Source organism: Manis javanica, chromosome 7, assembly GCF_040802235.1.
Source record: "Manis javanica isolate MJ-LG chromosome 7, MJ_LKY, whole genome shotgun sequence".
In the NCBI taxonomy this organism is placed as follows: domain Eukaryota; kingdom Metazoa; phylum Chordata; class Mammalia; order Pholidota; family Manidae; genus Manis; species Manis javanica.
Window position 1 is genome coordinate 110,652,627 of NC_133162.1, and position 23,222 is coordinate 110,675,848.

General features: G+C 35.2%; 1 protein-coding gene across 6 annotated transcripts in view; it reads right to left on the reverse strand.

Moving 5' to 3' along the window:
- Window positions 1-23,222, reverse strand: part of LRP1B (LDL receptor related protein 1B) — a 1,876,014-nt gene that overhangs the window by 575,392 nt on the left and 1,277,400 nt on the right. For all 6 annotated transcript variants that reach the window (XM_073241389.1, XM_073241391.1, XM_073241392.1 and 3 more), the window contains exons 28-30: window positions 14,164-14,295; window positions 12,550-12,777; window positions 296-470 (exon numbers count right to left, since the gene is read on the reverse strand). In XM_073241389.1, coding sequence (XP_073097490.1) covers window positions 296-470; window positions 12,550-12,777; window positions 14,164-14,295 — 535 coding nt within the window. The remainder of the gene's footprint in view (window positions 1-295; window positions 471-12,549; window positions 12,778-14,163; window positions 14,296-23,222) is intronic.

The window sequence follows — 23,222 nt, forward strand, 5'->3', positions numbered from 1 at the left end:
ATGTTATTAATAATTGGTGTTTCAATTGAAATGAATGATTTGTCCCTGCATCTCTCTTTTATTCTGACTTGGCACTCCTTAGAAACATAATTTAATGAAATTTTACAATAATATATACACATCTGATTTTATGCAGATAGCAGCAACCTCTAACCAGGATCTCTTTAAATTTCCATATTTGCATTTGCTTTTTTGACTTCATAGCTGATGTATGTGTGAACTTTGAACTAAATGAATCAGAGCAAAGGTGTGTGAAATTTTTGAAATACTTAAAAAAAAAATAATCATACTTTACCCCCTGACTGGGTGAGCTGCAAGACACTGTGGCTTATCAATTCCATGGATAATTGAGGTCTTCAAAGAGCCATCTAGGCGTGCCACATTAATTTGTGTTTCATCAAATTCAGAGCTAATCCAGTATAAATTACGGGAGACCCAATCCACAGCTAGCCCTCTGATACTCTGAATATCTGTAAAACAGGAAAGAGAAAATTACAAGTAAATGAGGTTTCTTATTCTTTTGGCTTTCCAAGTAATTTTCTATCTCAGGGAAAATTTAATTTACACTTTAATTTGTTAGCTAAAATTGTGCAAGATTGTAATCTCATTCCCTTATCAGTTCTTCTTAAAGCATGAATAATCATTAACGTCTTACTGCTGAGCCATTTGAAAACCTGAAGCAATAATTAGCATTGAAATTACACTAGCAGTCAATGATTCACTAGTAAACACTTAGGAGCAGACATAGGCAGCAGTCTTAGGGGCCAAGGTGACCAAAATTCAAATTACTGTAATAGCTTCTCCAGTTGGTAGCACATCTTTCTAGTTAGGAGAAAGTACTTGTGGGCTATCAACAAATGGGCTATTTTATGTTTTAAGTGCCAATTTGTTACTGAAATGAAATAAAGCAATTCAACTTTCCTAAAAGAATCACCAGAGTTGAACATCTTTCAAAACAGATAATTAACAGAATTGACTGAGAGATAAGCAAAGAAACTAAAATCCTTTTAACATTCCTCCAACGTGGATTTTACAGAAATTACTGAAATCTAATTAAGCTTCAATTCATTACAGCCAATATGAATATTTGGGTTGCTATATTCCTTGATTATTCTATTAGACATCTTAAAAAAATAATTTAGGCTTAAAAACAATTATGCATTGTAATTAAAGAGATAAATTAAAATTTTTAAAAATGAGGAACAGTAGAAAATCTTTTTAACACACTAACATCTAAAGCAGGCTAGTTTAGTCCCCAATCTGTGGGTGTTAAAGAGAAACAACACACCCAATGTTGGGTCACTTCTCTTTAGCCAAGTCACCCAACCAGGGCCTAACACTTAAACCCCATTCCATTTTCAACCTCCCCGCAAAATGTAGTCAGTCTGGAATTTTTGAGTCAGCATCGCAGATGAGCTAATCTGTCACATGAGCTTCTTCATCTTGATGAGGTCATCTGCATTATAAGAGCCCTGAACAGGGGGGTGTCTTTGCCTGAAATAGGCCATTCTTTTCTTTTGCTAATATATTTCCCCCCACCCTCCTGTCCATAAAACCTTCCATTTTGTACAATGACTTGGAGCCTCTCTCTGTTTGCTGTAGGGATGCTGCTGGCTTCATGGATTGTTTAATAGAACCAATTAGGTCCTCCTATTTCCTTGGATGAATTTTATTTTTTAACCGAGACCTTTGACTACTCTAGTTTGGTTTTGCCTTTATTTTACAAAGTTCTACTATTTCCTAACATACTGTGCCTCTGGAGTTCTCAAGACCAGTGTTGCTCAAACTTACAAACCACGTGTTAAAATGAAAGTTCTGATTCTAGGTCTGCGAGGGGTCTATGATTCGGTTCTGGAAGTCCTAACTAGCTCCCAGATACAGCTACCACTGCTCCAGAGCAGCGATTCCAAGCCATATGCCTTCAGAGCCCCAGAACAGCTGCTACTTAGCTCATTGAATTGCTGTATCTTCCCTTTTTATTTCCAAAACATGCCACAAAACTAAATTTTCCTGTGAAAGCAAAGCTCCAGATTTGTAAAATTTGCCAGCCAGTTCAAAATGTAAGAAGAACAAAGTAAGACAGAGAGGCCTGGCAGTTCTGGGCCAGTTGTGAAGTGATGTGTTGGCATGGTAAGCTCCACCACACATTTACCTCCTTGCATTTTGACAAAGCCTACTTTTCTGCTCAAAAATTATTTCATTATTTATAAATAACTTTTAACCACAGTGCTCTTAGAAGATATTTCCCAATGTTTCAGTTTCTCCTCTAATCAAGAACCTCACATTCTGCAAGTTACCTTGCATCATTAATTTACTGGTAAGTGGGTGAATTTTGAATGTGAACTTCATTTCTCAACCCAAACCTTGCTATTTCTTTTTATTTTTAGTTATCGTCGCCTCGTTTCCTCTTTCTGTGAAAAAAAAAAAGTAAAAGAACGTATCTTTAAAGCCAAACCTGCCTTGTCTGATACCTATTCATCTGCGTCATCTAGGACATTTATTCCTCCTCCTTCACCCTCTGGATTTAATTGGTGGCTGAGAGATAATATTGCTGTAAAGAGAAGATTTGGCTTCATGACACTCAAGGCTAGATGTCTCTCTTTTGTCTTTCATCAACTCACTTAAAGTTCAGCCTCTTATCTAGAAAATGAGGCTAATTACTGAGAATACATAGGGTTGCAGTGAATATTATATTAGATGATGTGTGTATATGCAACTTAATGCAAGATTGAGGGATACTTTGACAATCTAAGAACTTAATATCTTTTGTAATTTTATACTGGATTGCATGGTACTGGCACAATAAAGTGTTTTTCTTTCCACTATGTTATCTAATGTGGTTTTCTCTTTTGGCTGTCTTTGCTGCTCAAAATCCTTTTATTCATTTTTGATGACCTAGAGAATGCACTGCACTCTTAAATTTGAAAGCATAGCTAAAGGTAAGCTATTAATACCTATTTAGTCCTTGTCGATTCTGTGGTTCATGCTCTCTCAAATCTATTTCTACATGTAATAATGCAATAGCATCTAGTCTTTTTCCTCTTCCAAGCAATTGATTTAGTTGCTTGTCAGGTTATTTTTTTGACTAGAGAGCTCTGGATCATGACCTTTGTTTGCCCCAAGGTAGTCAGTAGCTTCTAACCACTAAGAACATGATGTTTAAATTTCTTAGCCTGGTATTTTATATAATCTGAATATAACTACCTTCCCAATTTTTTTCTTGCTGTTTTTGACCAATTACCTTATATTTCAGTCATATTGAAGTATTTTCAGATTTCCAGATTTGTCTTGCCCTTTCCAGCCTATGGAGAATCATCAGGAACTCATACTCTATCATGTTTCTACTTAACCTAAATCTTGAGCAAAATAGGCCAGCTGTTAGGCAATATCACTCTTCAACCACAAAAACTGAATCAATTCTCCTATATATTCCAGCCAGAAAGTTTTTAATCTATCTACCTAAGTCAACAATACTGTATCTGGTCAATCAACTTCTACCTAATGTGATAATTATTTGCTGACATATTGCTACTCTCACACATACTTCTTGAGATCAGGTCCCTAATTTTTCTTTATAGCTCCCCTCCCCAAATGTATATGGCATTGCTTTCAACATAAATATTTTTAATGAATTGATTAATAAATTCATGACATGCCCGAACTATAATCTTAAGGATGGATGAGCTGAGCTAGAAATATCAGATCATGGTCCTCAAGTTTATTTTCAGGACTACATAACCAAACACATACTCAAGTGATTTTGATTCTCATTTTCTGTCCTTACCTTTTTTCTTCCCATTAGATTAGTTTCTAATTATCAGCTTTATGTCTAAAATAAAACATTTTTTTTCAGCATTATAATACCAAGTCTGGTTTCTCTAGAGTGCCCAAAGGGTGCAGAGGGATAAAAAATGCCATATGTTTAGTAATATTTTTCTTCCCTTGACAAAAATATTGATACAATAAATTCCAACTCTTAACTCTTATTTTTAAATTAGATGAAGTTCTCTGAGCAACATTCCCAGAAAGTTCAATTTTCTATTTCCAGGGATTCTTATTTCTTGAACTAAAGCAGATTAGATATTCAGAAAAGCCCCTCATAGCCACAAAATACTCTGATGAATGATAAATTATAACTTATAAATGCATTGTTGAGAGAACAAGACAAGAAAATTTCTAAGTGTGAGCACATGCTTTTATGTTAGCTAAAAGCATCAAGGAAGGTAAATGAAAGTAAGAAACTGGTACAGCCATACTGAACAAACAAAATTGTAGTGAGAATCTATAGATCCATGAATTAATACTTGTTTAGTGCAAGAGCACTCAGTCTTTAAAACTTACAAAGAATAGGAGAGCTAAACAAGAACAATCTACAGTTCATCCTCAGTAAAAGGTGAATGGGAACTAAATCTTCCTTCTTAAAAAAAAGAATAATGTAAACATAAAAAAGTATGCTTCCTCTGGGTACAAAAGAAAAAAAAAATCATAGATTTATATTCCAGCAAGAAATTACTAGTATATAAACAAATTATCCTCTAGTTGGGTAGGGGAGAAATCAAATTAAAGAGATTTCTGTGACTCTGTTTCCCTCTAGAAGAAGCAAATTCAAATCCTCTATGGAAGAAAAAAATTCCTCCACACAGGCCCTTACAGTCTCCATACACTGAGTTCATTTAATACAAATCAAAACACACACAAAGAAATGACGTAAGTACAAGAGTAAAGAGAAAAATAAGCAAGTTTAAATCTCCAAAGTCTACATTTTTTTACATTGTTAAATGTATGATAAAAAAAATTGGAATATTTTAAAAGAAACATGTACTTTGAAATAAGCAAGGTAGAATAATTTATTTTTTAAAAACCTCTTAGGAGATATAAATGAGAACCAAAAACAACTTGTGAATAATTCATTAAAGGGATTAACGAGCAGTTTAGCCACAGTTCAAGTAGTGAACTGCAAGACAGATTGAAGCAAGTTAGCTAAAACCATCCCAACGAAACAAAAGATTGGGTTGGAAGTTCAGAACAAACGGTCTATAATGTCTAGTCAGAGTTTCCAAAGGAGTGAATAGAGAGAGTAGGTTAGAAAAAAATGATCAGAGATCATATTTGATGGTTTTTCTTCACTGGGCTAATGAAAGACATGAACTGTAGGAGGCTGAACAGACACAAGGTGGCTAAATAAACATACTGTCATGAAGACAAAGAAAATATGTGAAAAGCAGCTAGACAGAGAAGATGCATCAATAAAATGAGAATGCTGATTACATAAACATGACAATTATCAATAGCAATAAGGGATGCAAATAGAAGAATATCTGAAAAAGGTTGAGAGAAAATAAGTTGGAACATGGACTCAACAAAATTTTCTTTCGAACTACATTTAAACAACACACACACACACACACACACACACACACACACAAAAGAGTTTTACTTAAAAATGGTCAAAGGACTTGAATAGACATTTCTCCAAAGCAGATATAGAAATGGTCAACAAGAACATGAAAAGATGCTTACCACCACTAATCATTAAAGAATTGCAAACCAAACCTACAATTAGATATCACCTTAAAACCATTAGGATGGCTGCTATAAACAAACAAACAAATGAACAAAACGGAACAGAGCAAGTGTTAACATGGATGTGTTGAAACTGGAACACCCGTACACTGTTGGCAGGAATGTAAATGGTGCAGCTGCTGTGGGAAGCAGTTTATCAGTTCCTCTCAACATTAAACATGGAATTACCATATGAACCATAAATTCCACTTCTGGATATATACCCCGAAATGCCAAAAGCAGGCCTTGAAGAAACCTTTTGCACACCTCTTTTTACAGCAGTATTATTCACCATAGCCAAAAGGTAGAAACAATCCAATGTCCGTCAATGGATGAATGTATAAAAAACTGTGATACATACATACAATGGAATATTATTCAGCCTTAAAAAGACAGGAAATTCTGACACACACTCATATGGATGAACCCTGAAGATATCATGATAATGAAACAAGACATTCACAAAGAAACATATACTATGATTCCACTTACACGAGCCACCTAGAGTAGTTAACTTCATAGACACAGGAAGTAGAATGGTGGTTGCCAGGAGCTGGTGTGAGGAGGGAATGGAGAGTTGCTGCTTTCAGTTTTCCAAGATGAAAAGAGTTGTAGGAATCAGGTGTACAATGTGAATGTACTTAAAACAACTGAACTGTAGACTTTGAAAGAATCAAGGTGATAAGTGGTGTTATGTGCATTTACCACTATTTTAAAAATTATCTTTCAAAAACAAAGGCTAAATAAATATATTTTCAGATAATATATCAGATTATCAGTAACAGACTCTCACTAAACTAAAAAGCATTAAGGACTATAAATTCAGAGAAGAAAAATGATCACAGAAAGAAGGTCTTAGATGAAAGTGGAATGGGGGTATACACATATACTGGCTAACAGATCTATTGAAAAAGGGCTGGTTGTCATTTCTCTGCTTGTGAGATTTATTTATTTAGTAGTTATTTATTTACCCTATGAATTGGACCTGCTGACATTGCCATTTTGGGAATTGGCGTAAAGGTTTTTAACCTGCTGACACCAGAATAAAGGCTTTTGTTCAAAATCAAGCAAGCTTTAAAGGAGGAAGGGATCCCAACTCTCACAGCTCTCTAAGAACAGTCATGGTTATATCCAATCAAAACTCCTATGAGGTGGGTCTCTGGGCAGTTATCTATTTCTAAGAGCAAAGTAGTAAAAAAAAAATTGGTAACATTTTGAAAAGCTTTCTTAAGGGAACTTTGCAAATATTAAATACTCCATCTATTGCAATTCTGAGAAATTGAAAGCATACAAACATACGTGTGTGCCTGTGTGTATGTGTGTATATAAATAGCATATAATACACAAATTAACCAAACATCCATAAATACAGGATTCAGTTTAAGAAACCAAGCATTACAAATACTTCAGGAGCTTTCTATATGCACCTTCACTAGTTTCATGCCTCTCCATCATGGAACAATTTAGTCTTTATCCTTGTCTTGGTTTTGTCAATTTTAACACACATGTATGTTTCTCAAATCCTTTTTTATTTTTTCTAGAAGATATAGGGGCAAGACTGTAAAGTTCTGACAAATCTTCATATCTCTGAATGTCCTAAACCTATAATTATTCCTATTTTAGAGAGACGACGTGCTGCTGCTTTGGGAAAATGTCTGAAGTAAGCCTGCTTCTTTCATTGTCCTCTGTATCTATGTCTCCAACATCTTTCTAATTTCCTGGTCAATTTCACCTCTCTCTCAGTCATCAGGTTCAGTTATTTTTACATCGACCATACCCTTAATGTCTGTCACCTTCTTATTCTTCTCAATGTTCTAGTCTAATTTTTGTTTCAGATTGGGAACATTTCTAACTGTATCTTTATCTATAATTTCTCATTTTTCTAACCTGTCTTTAAGATTTCCACCTAATTTACCTTCAAAAGAGTTAAATCAAAAGGTTCTGAAGTTCATAGACCTCTGTGCTTTCTGATGTCTGCACTGGGTTAGATCTTGCTACCATTTCCCCTCAAAGTCTCTTTAGATGACTACCTTCTAAGTGAGTCCTTTGGTAATCCCATGTAATAACTCAGGAATCCTTCTGTTCATTTTCTGAGAAGTGGCTTACACCCTTATTACATTCCTCATTTCACTAAGCCTTACATTTTAGTGAGTTGTTTACATCTCACTCTTCACTAGACACGAAGCTCCTTCAGGTTATGGATTATCTTAGTTAAAATAATAGTATTTTGCTACCTACCCAATGTCCCAGAAATAGAATCCAGAATATGGCATGGAAAAAAAAAGATAAAGTTTATGGAATAAACTAAAATAGCATTTCTGTCCTTCTAACTAAAAGATAAAGAATAAGTGTAGCGAGTATGGCTCATTCAGCACCCACTGCTATAGACACATAGCTCTAAAAGAAATGATATTTATAGGTATAGTTTTGTCTTTCTTTCTTTTTTTTCTCTCTCTCTTTTTTTTTTTATATAACAGATGTTGACATTCTCACACCAAAAGGCTTCCTGGGTGAAAATGGAAATTGAAAACCCTATTCAGAAATAGGCAAAACAACAGATGTTCTCTATCCAAACTTTCTGCTTTAATTCAAGGCTTATTTCCAAAATCAAGATCTCACTGTTATTACTGACCTGTTTTCATCTTTTTCATTCTTTCCAGGCCCATTTTTACAATATGTTTTATTTTCTAAGCATTTTTATTACTGGGTGTAATTAAATAATGTGTCTTGCAAAACAGAGGAAATGAATGAATCTTTAGAATTCACTGACTAATTGTTGGCAGACGTGGATAACAATTTCAAATACTAATGGAAATCTACCCTGAAATAAATCCAATTAGGTTCAAAGTATCATAGAGAATTAAGTTTTATATAGTAGCAATTTGATCAAAAGGTCTGCAATTAATTTTTTTTTAGTTTATAAAAAAGCATATGGTTATATGATAATTTCCTTTGACATAAAGTGTTCTTTATGGAAACACAGATACACTTTTAATTTATATTTGTCTTCCCTTTATCTATTCTAGCTTCTGCTGTACTCAGCCTAACCATCCAGTTCATTATAGAGACTCTAGAATTACAAGAACACTTTGCTCAATCAATTGTTCTTGCCCACAGTAGGGTCTTTATTTTCCAAAGATGAACAATTTATCCTTAACTGGATAATTACCAGGTACATCACTGGTCTTTTCTAGTAAAGAAAAAAAAAATGAGATTCTATTGACAGTGGCCTGGAATCTCATAAAATGCCAACACACCACTATAAGCTTTCCTTCTATTTCAGGATAAACTGTAATATTCTTGGCAAGGGGATGAACTTCACCTGGGTACTAGTAGGTGAGCTCTTCAGAGCATGGTGAAGACATGTTAAATGAGTGCTGGGAAGGAATGTTAAGCAGAAACCATGTACTTATAGAAAAGCTTCTGCTCTCCACCTCACTGAGTTTCCTTATTTGCAAAGCAAAGGGACACTTTAAAAAAAAAGAAAATAAACAACAAAACATAGCTTTGGAATCAAAAGGCCTGAGTCCAAACTTGGATGAAACAAAGCTCTGCTATTTCCTAGCACAGCAAACCTGAATTAAATGCTTCCTTCTCTAAAAGCAGAAAGTAACATCTACCTCCAAGCACTGTATGAAGAATAAATGATAGATAATAAAAGAATAGATAGAAATGTGAAAAGTCAACTACACTATTCCCAGTTTATATTAGAAACTTAAAGGCATATTAATGTCTTTTTTTTCTTACCATTTTAATTACAAGTTAATTTTTTTTTACTATGTTAATTTTGAGTTTTGGAGGGGTAGTCTTTTATCCAATAAAGTATAATTCTGGGCAGTTTATAAATGCTCAGGAGAAGCAAATGAGCTGCCAGCTGCCTGGAATGAAGTCTCAAGTCCTCACTGTAGGGTAATGAGAATGAAAGAAGCTCCAGACATTGTCCTGAGCTTGAATTTATCTCTTATGATTTCCTCACCTCGGTTTTGAGGCAGAGTTTTAGTTTTTATGGGCCTAAGTTTTCTCATCTGCATAATGAAAATACTTCTTAATAATAGGTTTGCAAAGATTCAGTGAGATAATAGTAGCTGTCACATTAGTGATGATATGATTCATTACATCAGAAATATAAACCTGAAAGCATGAATAACTGAAAAATATTTGGACCATGCAGCGACTCAAGTATAAGAATTAACTGCCACCAGATTGTAAAGCTGAAGGCCACAAGCAATATTTGCCATGAATTGTTAGTTACCTATTTTTGCTTAGAATAAAATTACCTTTGGTTTCTGTGAAAGAGGCAAATGTATGTATGTACACACATACACATTTGTTAATTCATACAATGGAATGTACCCATAGTCATGTATTAGTATTTATCCTTATAATGAAGGTTATCTGGTACAAGTCACTATAATAAATAGCTCATGTGGGTAACACGTAAGAACAAATTACTGTTTCAAGATACGGGTAATGGCAAATTAGGCAAATTATTTCTGGTCCCCGTCATGAAAACTTGGCACAAAGAGCCTCAATGTTTTCCTCAGAAAATGGTCTGCTTGGGAAGAAAAAATAAACAGGAGAGGGGAGCTGGTGAGGGCACGCGTGGATTTGTAGCCTGAATTTTGAATCTGGTTTTATATTAGATGTAGGCTAAGGAAGGTAAGGAGAGAAAGAATATCTCAAGAAAAAGTTCAGTAGAGGGAAGACAGAGAATTAAGAAAATGCAGAGGCTAGTAAGTAAGAGAAAGGTTAGAGTCATTCACAGAGAATCTAAAAGATGAAATATAAAGTTCAATTACTGGCAGGATTTTAGACAGTTTGATGAGTTTAGAAGCTGAACTGTCAAAAGTTTGTCTCATGCTTTTTACTAATGGCATGTTAAATCAGTACGAAACAAAGAGTTTTATTCTAGGAAGAAAGGGAATAGTAACATTGTTCAATCTGTGAGATAGCCAGAAATAAAGGATTAGCCCTTGACAATGCATATTCCTCAACTTTCATATCCAATTAAGTTCCTTTATATTTTTACTCTTTGATTTCTCCAGTCTTCCCACATTTCTCTATCTCTATCATTTGCACTCTAGTCCAGGCTTCTCTCATCTCTTACTAAAACCACTATAAGCAGCCAACTAACTTGTCTCCCAGAACCCACCACTGCTCACCACACTTCAGCAGCCCATATCTCTGGTTCTCTATTGAACATGATGTCTGGAGTGATCTTTTCAAAGGTAAAGCAGATCTTGTAGCAACACCCTCCTTAAAACAATTCCTTAGTTCCCATTGTTTTTAGTATCAACATAAAAATCAACAATTTACCCAACAAAGGTTGGATGAGTTGGTTTCTATTTCTTTAGCTCCATCATCTTGTATAGTTCATCCCTCTTGTTCTGTGCTACATACTAGTCAGTCTACACTGGCCCTAGTTCAATTTCTCATCATATAGAAAATATTCCAACATTTGTCAAAATGATTGAATTGATTATTATTGATATTAATGAATGTATGTTTTAACTATTATTGTGTCTATTATGACTCAATTTTTGGTTAATAATTGTAAATAGAGTCTGTGAAATGGAAACAAGTATATGATTTTCTCAAAGATAAACTCACCAAATTACTACTAGTTACCAATCTACAATTAGAGACAAACAATTGCCCCTACCTTTTTTGAAGTGGAATATTTTTTGCTTTATGTAATTCACAGAGCCTTTTGGAAATTATTTTACATTAATGATAAAACGATTGAACAATATTCTTGTGAAAAGATCACCTAACTGTCAGTTTGAGGAGTTACCTAATGCCCTTTAACTAATCTTTCAAGGTGTTAAATTACCATTCAGTATCAGCCAACCATTTTTCCCTCCCCTGTAAATAAATATTTATAAATGAAAAAATCTTGCATTAGCTTTTTTAGAAAGCTTTTCTCTTATGGAAAGTTTGAAGTAAATATTTGAAAAGCTTATAACCAATTCATTGAAGTGGTTTTCACAATAGTAGCCTAAGATAGATAAAGAACTAGCATAAATACAAGAGTAATTTAGTGGTCAAATACTCTCAGATCTACTAGTGGCACTCAAGCCAGCCTTCTAGGATTATGTATGGAAACTTGAAAAACTGAATTTAAAACTTGCACTTCTATAGCCTTCCTTAAGAGACTGATTATTGCTCAAATAAAGTTCGATTTATAATGTTCTGTATATTTCAAAGCATAGGAGTTTGATATATCTGTATGGAATACTGATTACCTTTTCTTTCTTCTGCATCTAAATCACTCTATCATGATGTTGAAGAAAAACTGTGTCTTGTAGTCATGGCAAACAGCAGGCACTTAATTAATATTTACTCAATGAAATAGCTGACCCAGAAATCATAATATACCAACATTTAAGCAGAGATTAGGATAAATGAATGTTAAATATTTATATTCAACCACTGCATTTACATGCATCACTTCAGCTAAGTTTTCTATTAGAAAAAAAAATTTTTTGATGGTTAATTCAACAATATTTACTAAGAACCTATGATTCAATCTGCTGGGTCAAGGAGGTGGATAGGAACAGGCTCCCTGCTTTATTGTGTAATTAGTTCTATAGACATTTGTACAGGAGGAAGTTGATAACAAGCTTGAGTGAGAGGGGGAAACCAGTACTTCCCAACACTGTACATTTTATCCACGCAGATATTAGTATTCCTCCATCAGCAAAAAGGAGTTTTCAAATCATTTTCTTTAGAAATCTGTAAATTTTAAGGTGAACCATTCTGAAATTATTTTTCGTCTTGTGAAACTAAATTTCTAGCTATCAGACTACTATGTGCAACATAACTATAACATTCTACCATTGTTAGGATGTAGCATATTATTACATGTCTAATCAATTAGAACTTTCAGTTAACATAGAGTTGGACAATAGAAAATACAAGAGACTTGTGATAATTACGATTTGAATAACACACATTTTTTAAAGTCGTAGCATGCAAATCTTTTACCTCTTGAAATAACAGTTTCTAACCCAGTTCCATTAATAAAAGCCCGTTTAATGGTTTGTGTCTTAATATCTGTCCAGTATAGACGTTCTTCAGATGCATCGAAGTCTATTACAGTGACATCATCAATATCGGGGACTGTAAAAGCCGTGATAAAGTTAAAATATGGATTATCAATATCCACTCCTCTGATTTCAGAACGCCTTGCATAAAGAAGAAATTTTTTCATTTCTAAAAAAGAAATAGAAATAAGTGTTTTTCTATCATAAGCTTGGCAATTTTAAAGCAGTCTAAAAAATCTAAAATATTACTTGTTGACTGAATAGATTTTTAACACCAGAAAAATCATAAATAAGATTTGATGAAAATGTCAGTTCAGAAACAATTTATCTGTTTTTTAATTAAAGTACTTAATAGAAAGAAATGTAAAACAAACTAAAATCCTTAAGTCACATTTTTATTTAGTTAGAAATACTAAGAAATTATCAGTAATTGATTTGATCTTAGAATTTCAAGCAAACTTGATAAAACATATGAACTCTACAAATGTCAAACCATCATACCTGTTCTCTGTACATAATTTTAACAATATTGTATTGAATTAAATACTTTTTGAGGGAATTTAATAACTTTTTCCACACTACCTTTGAATAAAATGAAGTTAAACATTACTCTTAAAAATCAAGTTCATATTTTCCGTATCAAAATTAGGGTTCAAGGAATGTTAGGGAATGTTTATTGTAGTTTTTTGTTGTTGTTGTTCATCTGTAGTAAGTAACATTGTATCATTTTTATTCCCATAGGAATCATTGTTGAACCAAGTTTGTGAAATACAATAGTATACTAAATAGAAATAGTATGCTAAAAAAAATTCTAAATAATAAAATAGGAAAGCTAATCTATTTTTTTGTTGTTCACCTTGAGATTGTTATTTGAGATGTTGTGATAATATACAATTAATAAAATCCACCTGTGCCTAAATTCTTGAGTTAAGATTTTGTGAGAACCTTCTTTTTTGTCATTAAAAGTAATTACTTTTCAAATAAGCAAAAAATATTCAAATTAAAGCAAAGCCAAACAGAAAAACCCACAGATTTTCATTCACAATTTTATCATTTCTTTAGTTTAAATGTGCTGTTTACCTATTTTTTTTACAAATCTTTCAAAGTTATATATTTTACTTTATCCACCCACCCCCCTTCAAATTGATAATCCCCTAAAAATTTATGATAAAGTGACTTCAGAAAAGCAGGAGGAAATTAAAGCTGTTAAGTTTCCCTTTGTAATGCAGGTTACCTACATCATCGTTTTTTGATAATGCACTTTCACTTACAAATCTTCCTGTTCAGTAGAGATAAATTCTGCTAACATACCAAATAAGAAAGTTGAAAAAAAAAAGTAATAAAAATAGTAAAGCGCAGCATATCACATATTTAAAGAATTTCTCAGTCTCCCCCAAAGCAGATGAATCGTCAATACAGTCTGGAACTAGCACCATCTCAAATGTTCTTAAGGACATTAAAAACCTCCTCTGCTTTACTTTGAGGAAAATCTGAATGCTAATACAATTTGAGAGAATTCGGTTTGAATTTAAGATAAGAACTTTGAGAAATTTACCATAGCAGGTCTTCTTGTCTGAGGAAAGCTTCATCAAATGGGGGCACGCACAGGCAGCACTCCTATCATGATGAATCAGGCACATGTGAGAGCAGGGGCCTCTGCCCTCGCTGGCTGCACAGGGATTGGGAGCTATAACCACACAATGAAATATTAACCGTGAAGAAGGTAGAACATATGAGGGAACTTCTGAGGGTGACAAGGTTTATTCACGTAATGATTCAAAATGATGTTCTTTACGTAACACCCATTAACTAGGGTGATTAATATGACAATAATAGACAGCAATTACATTAATAAAAACATTTTCCTCCTCAAAGATGACAACTAAGATAACTCCTCAAGTTTCTCTAAGATGAAATGTGTGAATCCTCTTGCCTTGAAAGCAAGTTTGTTTTTAAGGATTTATTTTGAGAAACACCCAGGGATAATTATCAAATTTAGTAGATAATAAACTCAATCCAGCATTGAGAGTACCAATTGATGTTATTTTCTCTAAGCTACTGTAGAGACTCCCAACTTCCCAGCACACCATTCTTAGAGGTTTTCCTAGAAAATGACTATTACAACATATACATCCTTCCTGCAGGCCAATTCCTCTTTTTCCCATCAGATATATATCTGAGGCTTGTCTTCATTATTAAGACATCTACTTCTTCCTTTGTATTTTTTTCCTGTATTAACAGAGTCCATGGCTAAAATATTAAATTTTGCAGTTCAGTGTCAGTTTCTCATTCTTTTGTGTTTCTTCTTTTGTCATCATGACTTTTACATAAGATTTTAATCTCAACTGATCAATAAGTATTCTCTCAAATATATTTTTATAGAGCTTATCTAGTAGAATAAAGTCTTTAGAATCAAGCTACTAAAGGCAGGAAAATTCCCACCAGCAATATTTTAGTTTTCAATTAATTTTATCTTCTTAATAGGTAAACCTATTGCTCAGAGTAGTTAGTATCAGTCCTGTAGAGTTTTAAACTATAAAAATCAATGGAATATAATAAAATTGCAGAGGATATGAGAAATTAACTGAATTTAATAAATATTCAATGTGGCTTTTGCCAGTGTTTAACAACCCCCCAAAAGAAATAAAAATAACCTATGTCTTTGCATTTGTGTTAATAAATAAACAAAATGAAATACTCAAACATTTTTCTAGGAAATTAATTAAGAAGATGGTTCAGGATAGCATCATAGAAGGATTCTGAACTCGCTTCTTCCCACAAACATAACATCTACAGCAACATGCACAACAATTCCCTCTTGAAAAGACCTTAAAGCTAACTAACAGTGCCTCCACAACAAAGGATAACAGGGCCAAATCAAAACACATGGGAGAGATGGAGACATGGTCTCCTGAAAAAAACCCCACCCCAGATGCAATGATTCAGTCGGGAAGGATTTCATAATATGGATATTGTCCCTGAGGAGCAAGGAGTTTGTGCCTTACATCAGGCATCCCAACATTTGGGAACTGAACTGGAGAGATAAGTTTCCAAAGAACCTGGCCTTGGCAACCAATGGGGCTTACCTCCAGTAGAATAATAGGGCTATAGGGAGTGAAAAAGTCAGTCTTAAAATGCTCAGGCACAGACCCACACACCCAGAGACCCAGTGTAAAAGTAACAGTTGGAAAGGAGCCTAAACCCACAAAGAGATTATTTTGTTACTCTTAAAGCACCTGCAGGAGAGGCAGGAACCTTTTAAGACTATGATGGAAGCACAGACAGACACAATTTTTGAACTCTCCTGCCTTGTTGATGCTGGCACTGGTGGGATCCATTTCACATGGCCCCTCTAGCCTGCTAGCTCCAGAGGGAGAGCCCCACCTTGATGCAGCACAGCTGCAGCCCACCCTGCCTTAGTGACGGGGCATGCACAGCCCAATGAGGGGACTCCCCTTGAATGCCTGGCTCTGACAGTTATAAGTGGTTGCATTTCTGGGTCCTATGGTCTGAAATACTTGGAGAAATAGTCTTTAGCAGTATACCACCCCCTGGGCACTGCACAAACACCAGACTGAAACAGATACCCAGTCTTTATGTGAAAAAGACCTTTCCTTATAGTAGAGTTTCAGTTGATGGGCAGGCTTCAGGTTTGCCATATATCCAGAGGCTACCAAGGTATTGGCAGGGAGACACCATATTAGTGTCCTCCCTTGATCTCCTCACAGCTCACTGATACATCCCAGAAAGGAGCTTATGCATGTGTCTAAAGCCACAATTTTTGTAACTGTCAGCCAAGGGATCCCTCCAGATCTCCTGGTCTGGAAGTCAGGATTCATGGCTGAGAATCCACAAGACTGTATTTATATACCTTAAAAGCTATTACCTTAGGATCAGGCTTACAATTAGTCTGAAACTAAGTAATATCTAGTATTTTTCCCTCTGAGACACTGACAGTTTATAGCATAGTCTTAACAACTGGGACAGATCAAGAAGAAATCAGGCTACTTAGACTATCACAAAGTCCAAGAAAGAACCAAAAGCTAGGACAGGCTTGATCTGTAAGATTCATCTCCTACAATAGGTCACTCCTTCAAGACTAGGAGAGATAGCTGTTTCACCAAATACATATAAACAAATAGAGAGAGTAAACAAAATGATGAAGCAGAGGAATATATTCCAAACAAAAGAATAAGACAAAACCAAAAAAAATAAACCTTCATGAAACAGAGATAAGTAATCTACACTGAACTCAAGAGAAGAATGAATACAGGAATAGAGTGAGAACTTCAACAAAGAGATAGAAAAAATAATAAAATATCAACCAGAAGTCACAGAGCTGATAAAAACAATAGCTGAACTGAAAAATACACTGGAGGGGTTCAACAGCAGGCTACACAAAGTAGAAGAATGAATCAGTAACCTGGAATGCAGGTCAGTGGAAGTCACCCAATCAAAGCAGCAAAAATTCAAAATAAATAAATAAATACATGAGGATAGCTTAAAAGAACTGTGGGAAAACATCAAGTGAAATAAAATCCACATTATAGGGTCCCAGAGGGAGAAAAGAAAGAGAAATGGGTAGGAAACTTATTGAAGAAATATTGGCTTAGAACTTTCCAACCTAGAAAAGGAAACATACATACAGCTCAAGAAGCACAGGGAGTTCCTAATAAGATAAGCCCAGATCCATACCAAGACACATTATAATGCAAAAGTTAAAAATTAAAAGATAATATTAAAAGTAGCAAAAGAAACTTGCTACATACAAGGGAGATTCCATAAGATTATCAGCTGATTTTTCAGCAGAAACTTTGCAAGCCAGAAGAGAGTGGAAGGGTACATTCAAAGTGCTGACAGGAAAGAAAAAATTCCAGCCCTAAATACTCTACAGGCAAGGTTATTATTTACAATTGAAGAAGAAATAAAGAGTTTTCCAGACAAGCCAAAGCTAGAGGAGTTCATCACCACTAAACTTGACTTACAAGAAATATGAAAGAGACTTCTTTAAGCTGAAAAGAAAAAGTAGTAATTAGCAATAAAAAAAACATAAAAAGTGAAATCTCTCTGATAATTCCAAATATATGATATGATAGATTAACTACTTATAAAATTAATCTGCAGGTTAAAAGACAAAAGTAGTAAAATTAACTATAATAATCAGTTAAGGGGTACACAAAATTAAAATTTGTAAAATTTGACCTCAAAACCAGAATGTGTTGGGCGTGGGGAACAAAAATGTATAATAATTTTAAGAGGATTGAAATCATATCAAGCATCTTTTCCAACCACAATGGTACAAAAGTAGAAATCAATTACAGGAAGAAAACTGGAATAATCACTAATATGTGGTGATTAACAACCAAAAAGTCAATTATGAAATCAAAAGGGAAATCAAAAAATATTTGCAGACAAACAAAAATGGCAATACAATAGTTCAAAGTTTAAAGGATGTACAACTGCAAAAGCAGTTTTAAGGGAATTTTATACCAATATAGGCCTACCTAAAGAAACAAGAAAAACTGAAGTGAACAATCTATCCTTATATAAAGGAACAAGGAAAGCAAATGATGGCCAAAGTTATTAGAAGAAAAGAAATAAAGATCAGAATGAAATAAATGAAATAAAGACTAAAAAGTCAATAGAAAAGAATTAGTGAAACTAAGAGCTGTTTTTTCATATGATAAGCAAAACTGATAAACCTTTTTAGCTAGACTCACAAAGAAAAAAGGGCTCAAATAAATGAAACCAAAAGTGAAAGAGAAGTTACAACTAATACCACAGAAATATGAAGGATCCTAAAAGACTACTATGAACAATAATGTGCTAACAAATTGGATAATGTAAAAGAAATCAACAAATTCCTAGACAATATAGTCCTCCAAGACTGAATAATGAGGAGGCGGAGTGGGACAGTGGGAATCTCCTCCCAAAATCATATATATTTTTGAAAATACAACAAATACAACTAATCCTAAAAGAGAGACCAGAAGACACAGGACAACAGCCAGACTACATCCACACATGCGAGAGCCCAGCGCCTAGTGAAGGGGTAAGATACAACCCCCGGCCTGGCGGGACCTGAGCACACCTCCTCCCAGCTCCCAGTGGGAGGGAGAGGGAGCCCAGGACTGCTAAACACCCAGCCCCAGCCACCCACACCAGAGCGCAGACACAGTGCATGCGTGGAGGGCTGGAAACTAGGGAAATAGGGCAGCAAGACCTCTGAGCATGTTCCGAAGCTGATGCCCCTGTGACAAAGAAAAGCAAGTACTTTTTGAAAGTCTTAAAGGGACAGGGACATAACAGCTGGACTGAAACAACACAGGTCATAGCCCAGTGGCTGAAAATTACAGGGAAAGCTGGGCGCACTAACCCCCTGGGCAACAGCTCTGAGACCCCTCATGGAGGTAAACAGCCAAACAGCCATCATGTCCATTACCCCTCCGGGTGCTGCCAAAGCAGAGAAGCCGACTAAGGCAGACCACGCCCTTAGAAAGGGAGATTCCCTCAAAACCAGCCAGGCAAGACACAAAGACCCAGTCTATACACAATTACACAACACAAGCCACTAGGGGTCGCAGTTGTCTCAGTAAAGAAAGGCCAGTAGCAAGTGAAAAGTTTGGCCCTCCCAGCTGACAGTCAATAGCACCTGTCAACATGAAAAGGCAAAAAAGTATGATCCAAACAAGACTAACCCAGACAGCTTTGGCATCTGCGACATCTTCCCCTGAGAAGGAACCTGGGGAGATAGATTTAACCAGTCTTCCTGAAAAAGAATTCAAAACAAAAGTCATAACCATGCTGATGGACTTGCAGAGAAATATGCAAGAAGTAAGGAAGGAGAATACAGAAATAAAACAAACTCTGGAAGGACTTCAAAACAGAATGGACGAGATGCAAGAGACCATTAATGGACTAGAAAACAGAGAACAGGAATGCAGAGAAGCTGATGCAGAGAGAGATAAAAGGATCTCCAGGAATGAAAGAATTCTAAGAGAGCTGAGTGACCAATCGAAATGGAACAATATCCGCATTATAGGGGTACAAGAAGAAAAAGAGAGAGAAAAGGGGATAGAAAGTGTCTTTGAAGAAATAATTGCCGAAAACTTACCCAAACTAGGGGAAGAAATGGCGCTCAGACCACAGAGATACACAGAACTCCCATGACAAGTGATCCAAGGAGGGCACCACCAAGACACATAATAATTAAAATGGCAAAGATCAAAGACAAGGACAGAGTATTAAAGGCAGCCAGAGAGAAAAAAAAGGTTACCTACAAAGGAAAACCCATCAGGCTATCATCAGACATCTCAACAGAAACCCTACAGGCCAGAAGAGAATGGCATGATGTATTTAATGCAATGAAACAGAAGGGCCTCGAACCAAGACTACTGTATCCAGCACGAATATCATTTAAATATGAAGGAGGGATTAAACAATTCCCAGACAAGCAAAAGTTGAGGGAATTTGCCTCCCACAAACCGCCTCTACAGGGCATACTACAGGGACTGCTCTAGATGGGAGCACTCCTAAAAAGAGGACAGAACAAAACACCCAACATATGAAGAAGGGAGGAGGAGGAATAAGTAGGGAGAGAAATAAAGAATCATCAGACCACGTTTATAATAGCTCAACAAGCAAGTTATGTTAGACAGTAAGATAGTAAAGAAGCTAACCCTGAACCTTTGGTAACAACAAACTTAAAGCCTGCAATGGCAATAAGTGCGTAACTTTCAATAATCACCCTAAATATAAATGGACTGAATGAACCAATCAAAAGACACAGAGTAATAGAATGGATAAAAAAGCAAGATCCATCCATATGCTGCTTACAAGAGACTCACTTCAAACCCAAAGACATGCACAGACTTAAAGTCAAGGGATGGAAAAACATATTTCGTGAAAACAACAGAGAGAAGAAAGCAGGTGTTGCAATTCTGGTATCAGACAAAACAGACTTCAAAATAAAGAAAGTAACAAAAGACAAAGAAGGACATTACATAATGATAAAGGGCTCAGTCCAACAAGAGGATATAACCATTATAAATATATATGCACCCAATATAGGAGCACCAACATACGTGAAACAAATACTAACAGAACTAAAGGAGGAAATAGAATGCAATGCATTTATTCTAGGAGACTTCAACACACCACTCACTCCGAAGGACAGATCCACCAGACAGAAAATAAATAAGGACACAGAGGCACTGAACAACACACTAGAACAGATGGACCTAATAGACATCTACAGAACTCTACATCCAAAAGCAACAGGATACACATTCTTCTCAAGTGTACATGGAACATTCTCCAGAATAGACCACATACTAGCCCACAAAAAGAGCCTCAGTAAATTCCAAAAGATTGAAATCCAACCAAACAACTTTTCAGACCACAAACATATAAAAGTAGAAATAAATTCTACATAGAAAACAGAAAGGCTCACAAGCACATGGAGGCTTAACAACATGCTCCTAAATAATCAACGGATCAATGAACAAATTAAAATAGAGATCAAGGAATATATAGAAACAAATGACAACAACAGCACAAAGCCCCAACTTCTGTGGGACACAGCAAAAGCAGTCCTAAGAGGAAAGTATATAGCGATCCAGGCATACTTGAAGAAGGAAGAACAATCCCAAATGAATAGTCTAACATCACATTTATTGAAATTGGAAAAAGAAGAACAAATGAGGCCTAAAGTCAGCAGAAGGAGGGATAAAATAAAGATCAGAGAAGAAATAAACAAAATTGAGAAGAATAAAACAATAGCAAAAATCAATGAAATCAAGAGCTGGTTCATCAATAAAATAAACAAAATAGAAGACCTCTAGCCAGTCTTATTAAGATTAAAAGAGAGTCAACACAAATCAACAGTATCAGAAATGAGAAAGGAAAAATCACGATGGACCCCACAGAAATACAAAGAATTATTAGAGAGTACTATGAAAACCTATATGCTAACAAGCTGGGAAACCTAGGAGAAATGGACAACTTCCTAGAAAAATACAACCTTCCAAGACTGACCCAGAAAGAAACAGAAAATCTAAACAGACCAATTACCAGCAACGAAACTGAAGCGGTAATCAAAAAACTACCAAACAACAAAACCCCCGGGCCAGATGGATTCACCTCAGAATTTTATCAGCCATACAGGGAAGACATAATACCCATTCTCCTTAAAGTTTTCCAAAAAATAGAAGAGGAGGGGATGCTCCCAAATGCAATCTATGAAGCTAACATCACCCTAATAACAAAACCAGGCAAAGACCCCACCAAAAAGGAAAACTACAGACCAATATCTCTGATGAATGTAGATGCAAAAATACTCAACAAAATATTAGCAAACTGAATTAAAAAATACATCAAATGGAATGGAAAAATCACGACAGACTCCACAGAAATACAATGAATTATTAAAGACTACTATGAAAACCTATATGCCAAAAAGCTAGAAAACCTAGAAGAAATGGACAACTTCCTAGAAAAATACAACCTTCCAAGACTGCCAAGGAAGAAACACAAAAGTTAAACAAACCAATTACGAGCAAAGAAATTGAAACGGTAATCAAAAAACTATCCAAGAACAAAACCCCCGGGCCAGACGGATTTACCTTGGAATTTTATCAGTCACACTGAGAAGACATAATACCCATTCTCCTTAAAGTTTTCCAAAAAAATAGAAGAGGAGGGAATACTCCCAAACTCATTCTATGAAGCCAACGTCACCCGAATACCAAAACAAGGCAAAGACCCCACCAAAAAAGAAAATTACAGACCAATATCCCTGATGAATGCACATGCAAAAATACTCAATAAAATATTAGTAAACAGAATTCAACAGCATATCAAAAGGATCATACACCATGACCAAGTGGGATTCATCCCAGGGATGCAAGGATGGTACAACATTCAAAAGTCCATCAACATCACCCACCACATTAACAAAAGAAAGACAAAAACCACATGATCATATCCATAGATGCTGAAAAAGCATTAGACAAAGTTCAACATCCATTAATGATAAAAACTATTAGCAAAATGGGAATAGAGGACAAATACCTCAACATAATAAAGGCCATATATGATAAACCCACAGCCAACATTATATTGAACAGTGAAAAGCTGAAAGCTTTTCCTCTGAGATCGGGAACTAGACAGGGATGCCCACTCTCTCCACTGTTATTTAACATAGTACTGGAGGTCCTAGCCACGGCAATCAGACAGAACAAAGAAATGCAAGGAATCCAGATTGGTAAAGAAGAAGTTAGTCTGTCACTATTTGCAGATGACATGATATTGTACATCAAAAACCCTAAAGACTCCACCCCAAAACTACTAGAACTGATATTGGAATACAGCAAAGTTGCAGGATACAAAATTAACACACAGAAATCTGTGGCTTTCCTATACACTAACAATGAACCAATAGAAAGAGAAATCAGGAAAACAAATCCATTCACAATTGCATCAAAAAGAATAAAATACCTAGGAATAAACATAACCAAAGAAGTGAAGGACTTACACTCTGAAAACTACAAGTCACTCTTAAGAGAAATTAAAGGGGACACTAACAAATGGAAACTCATCCCATGCTCGTGGCTA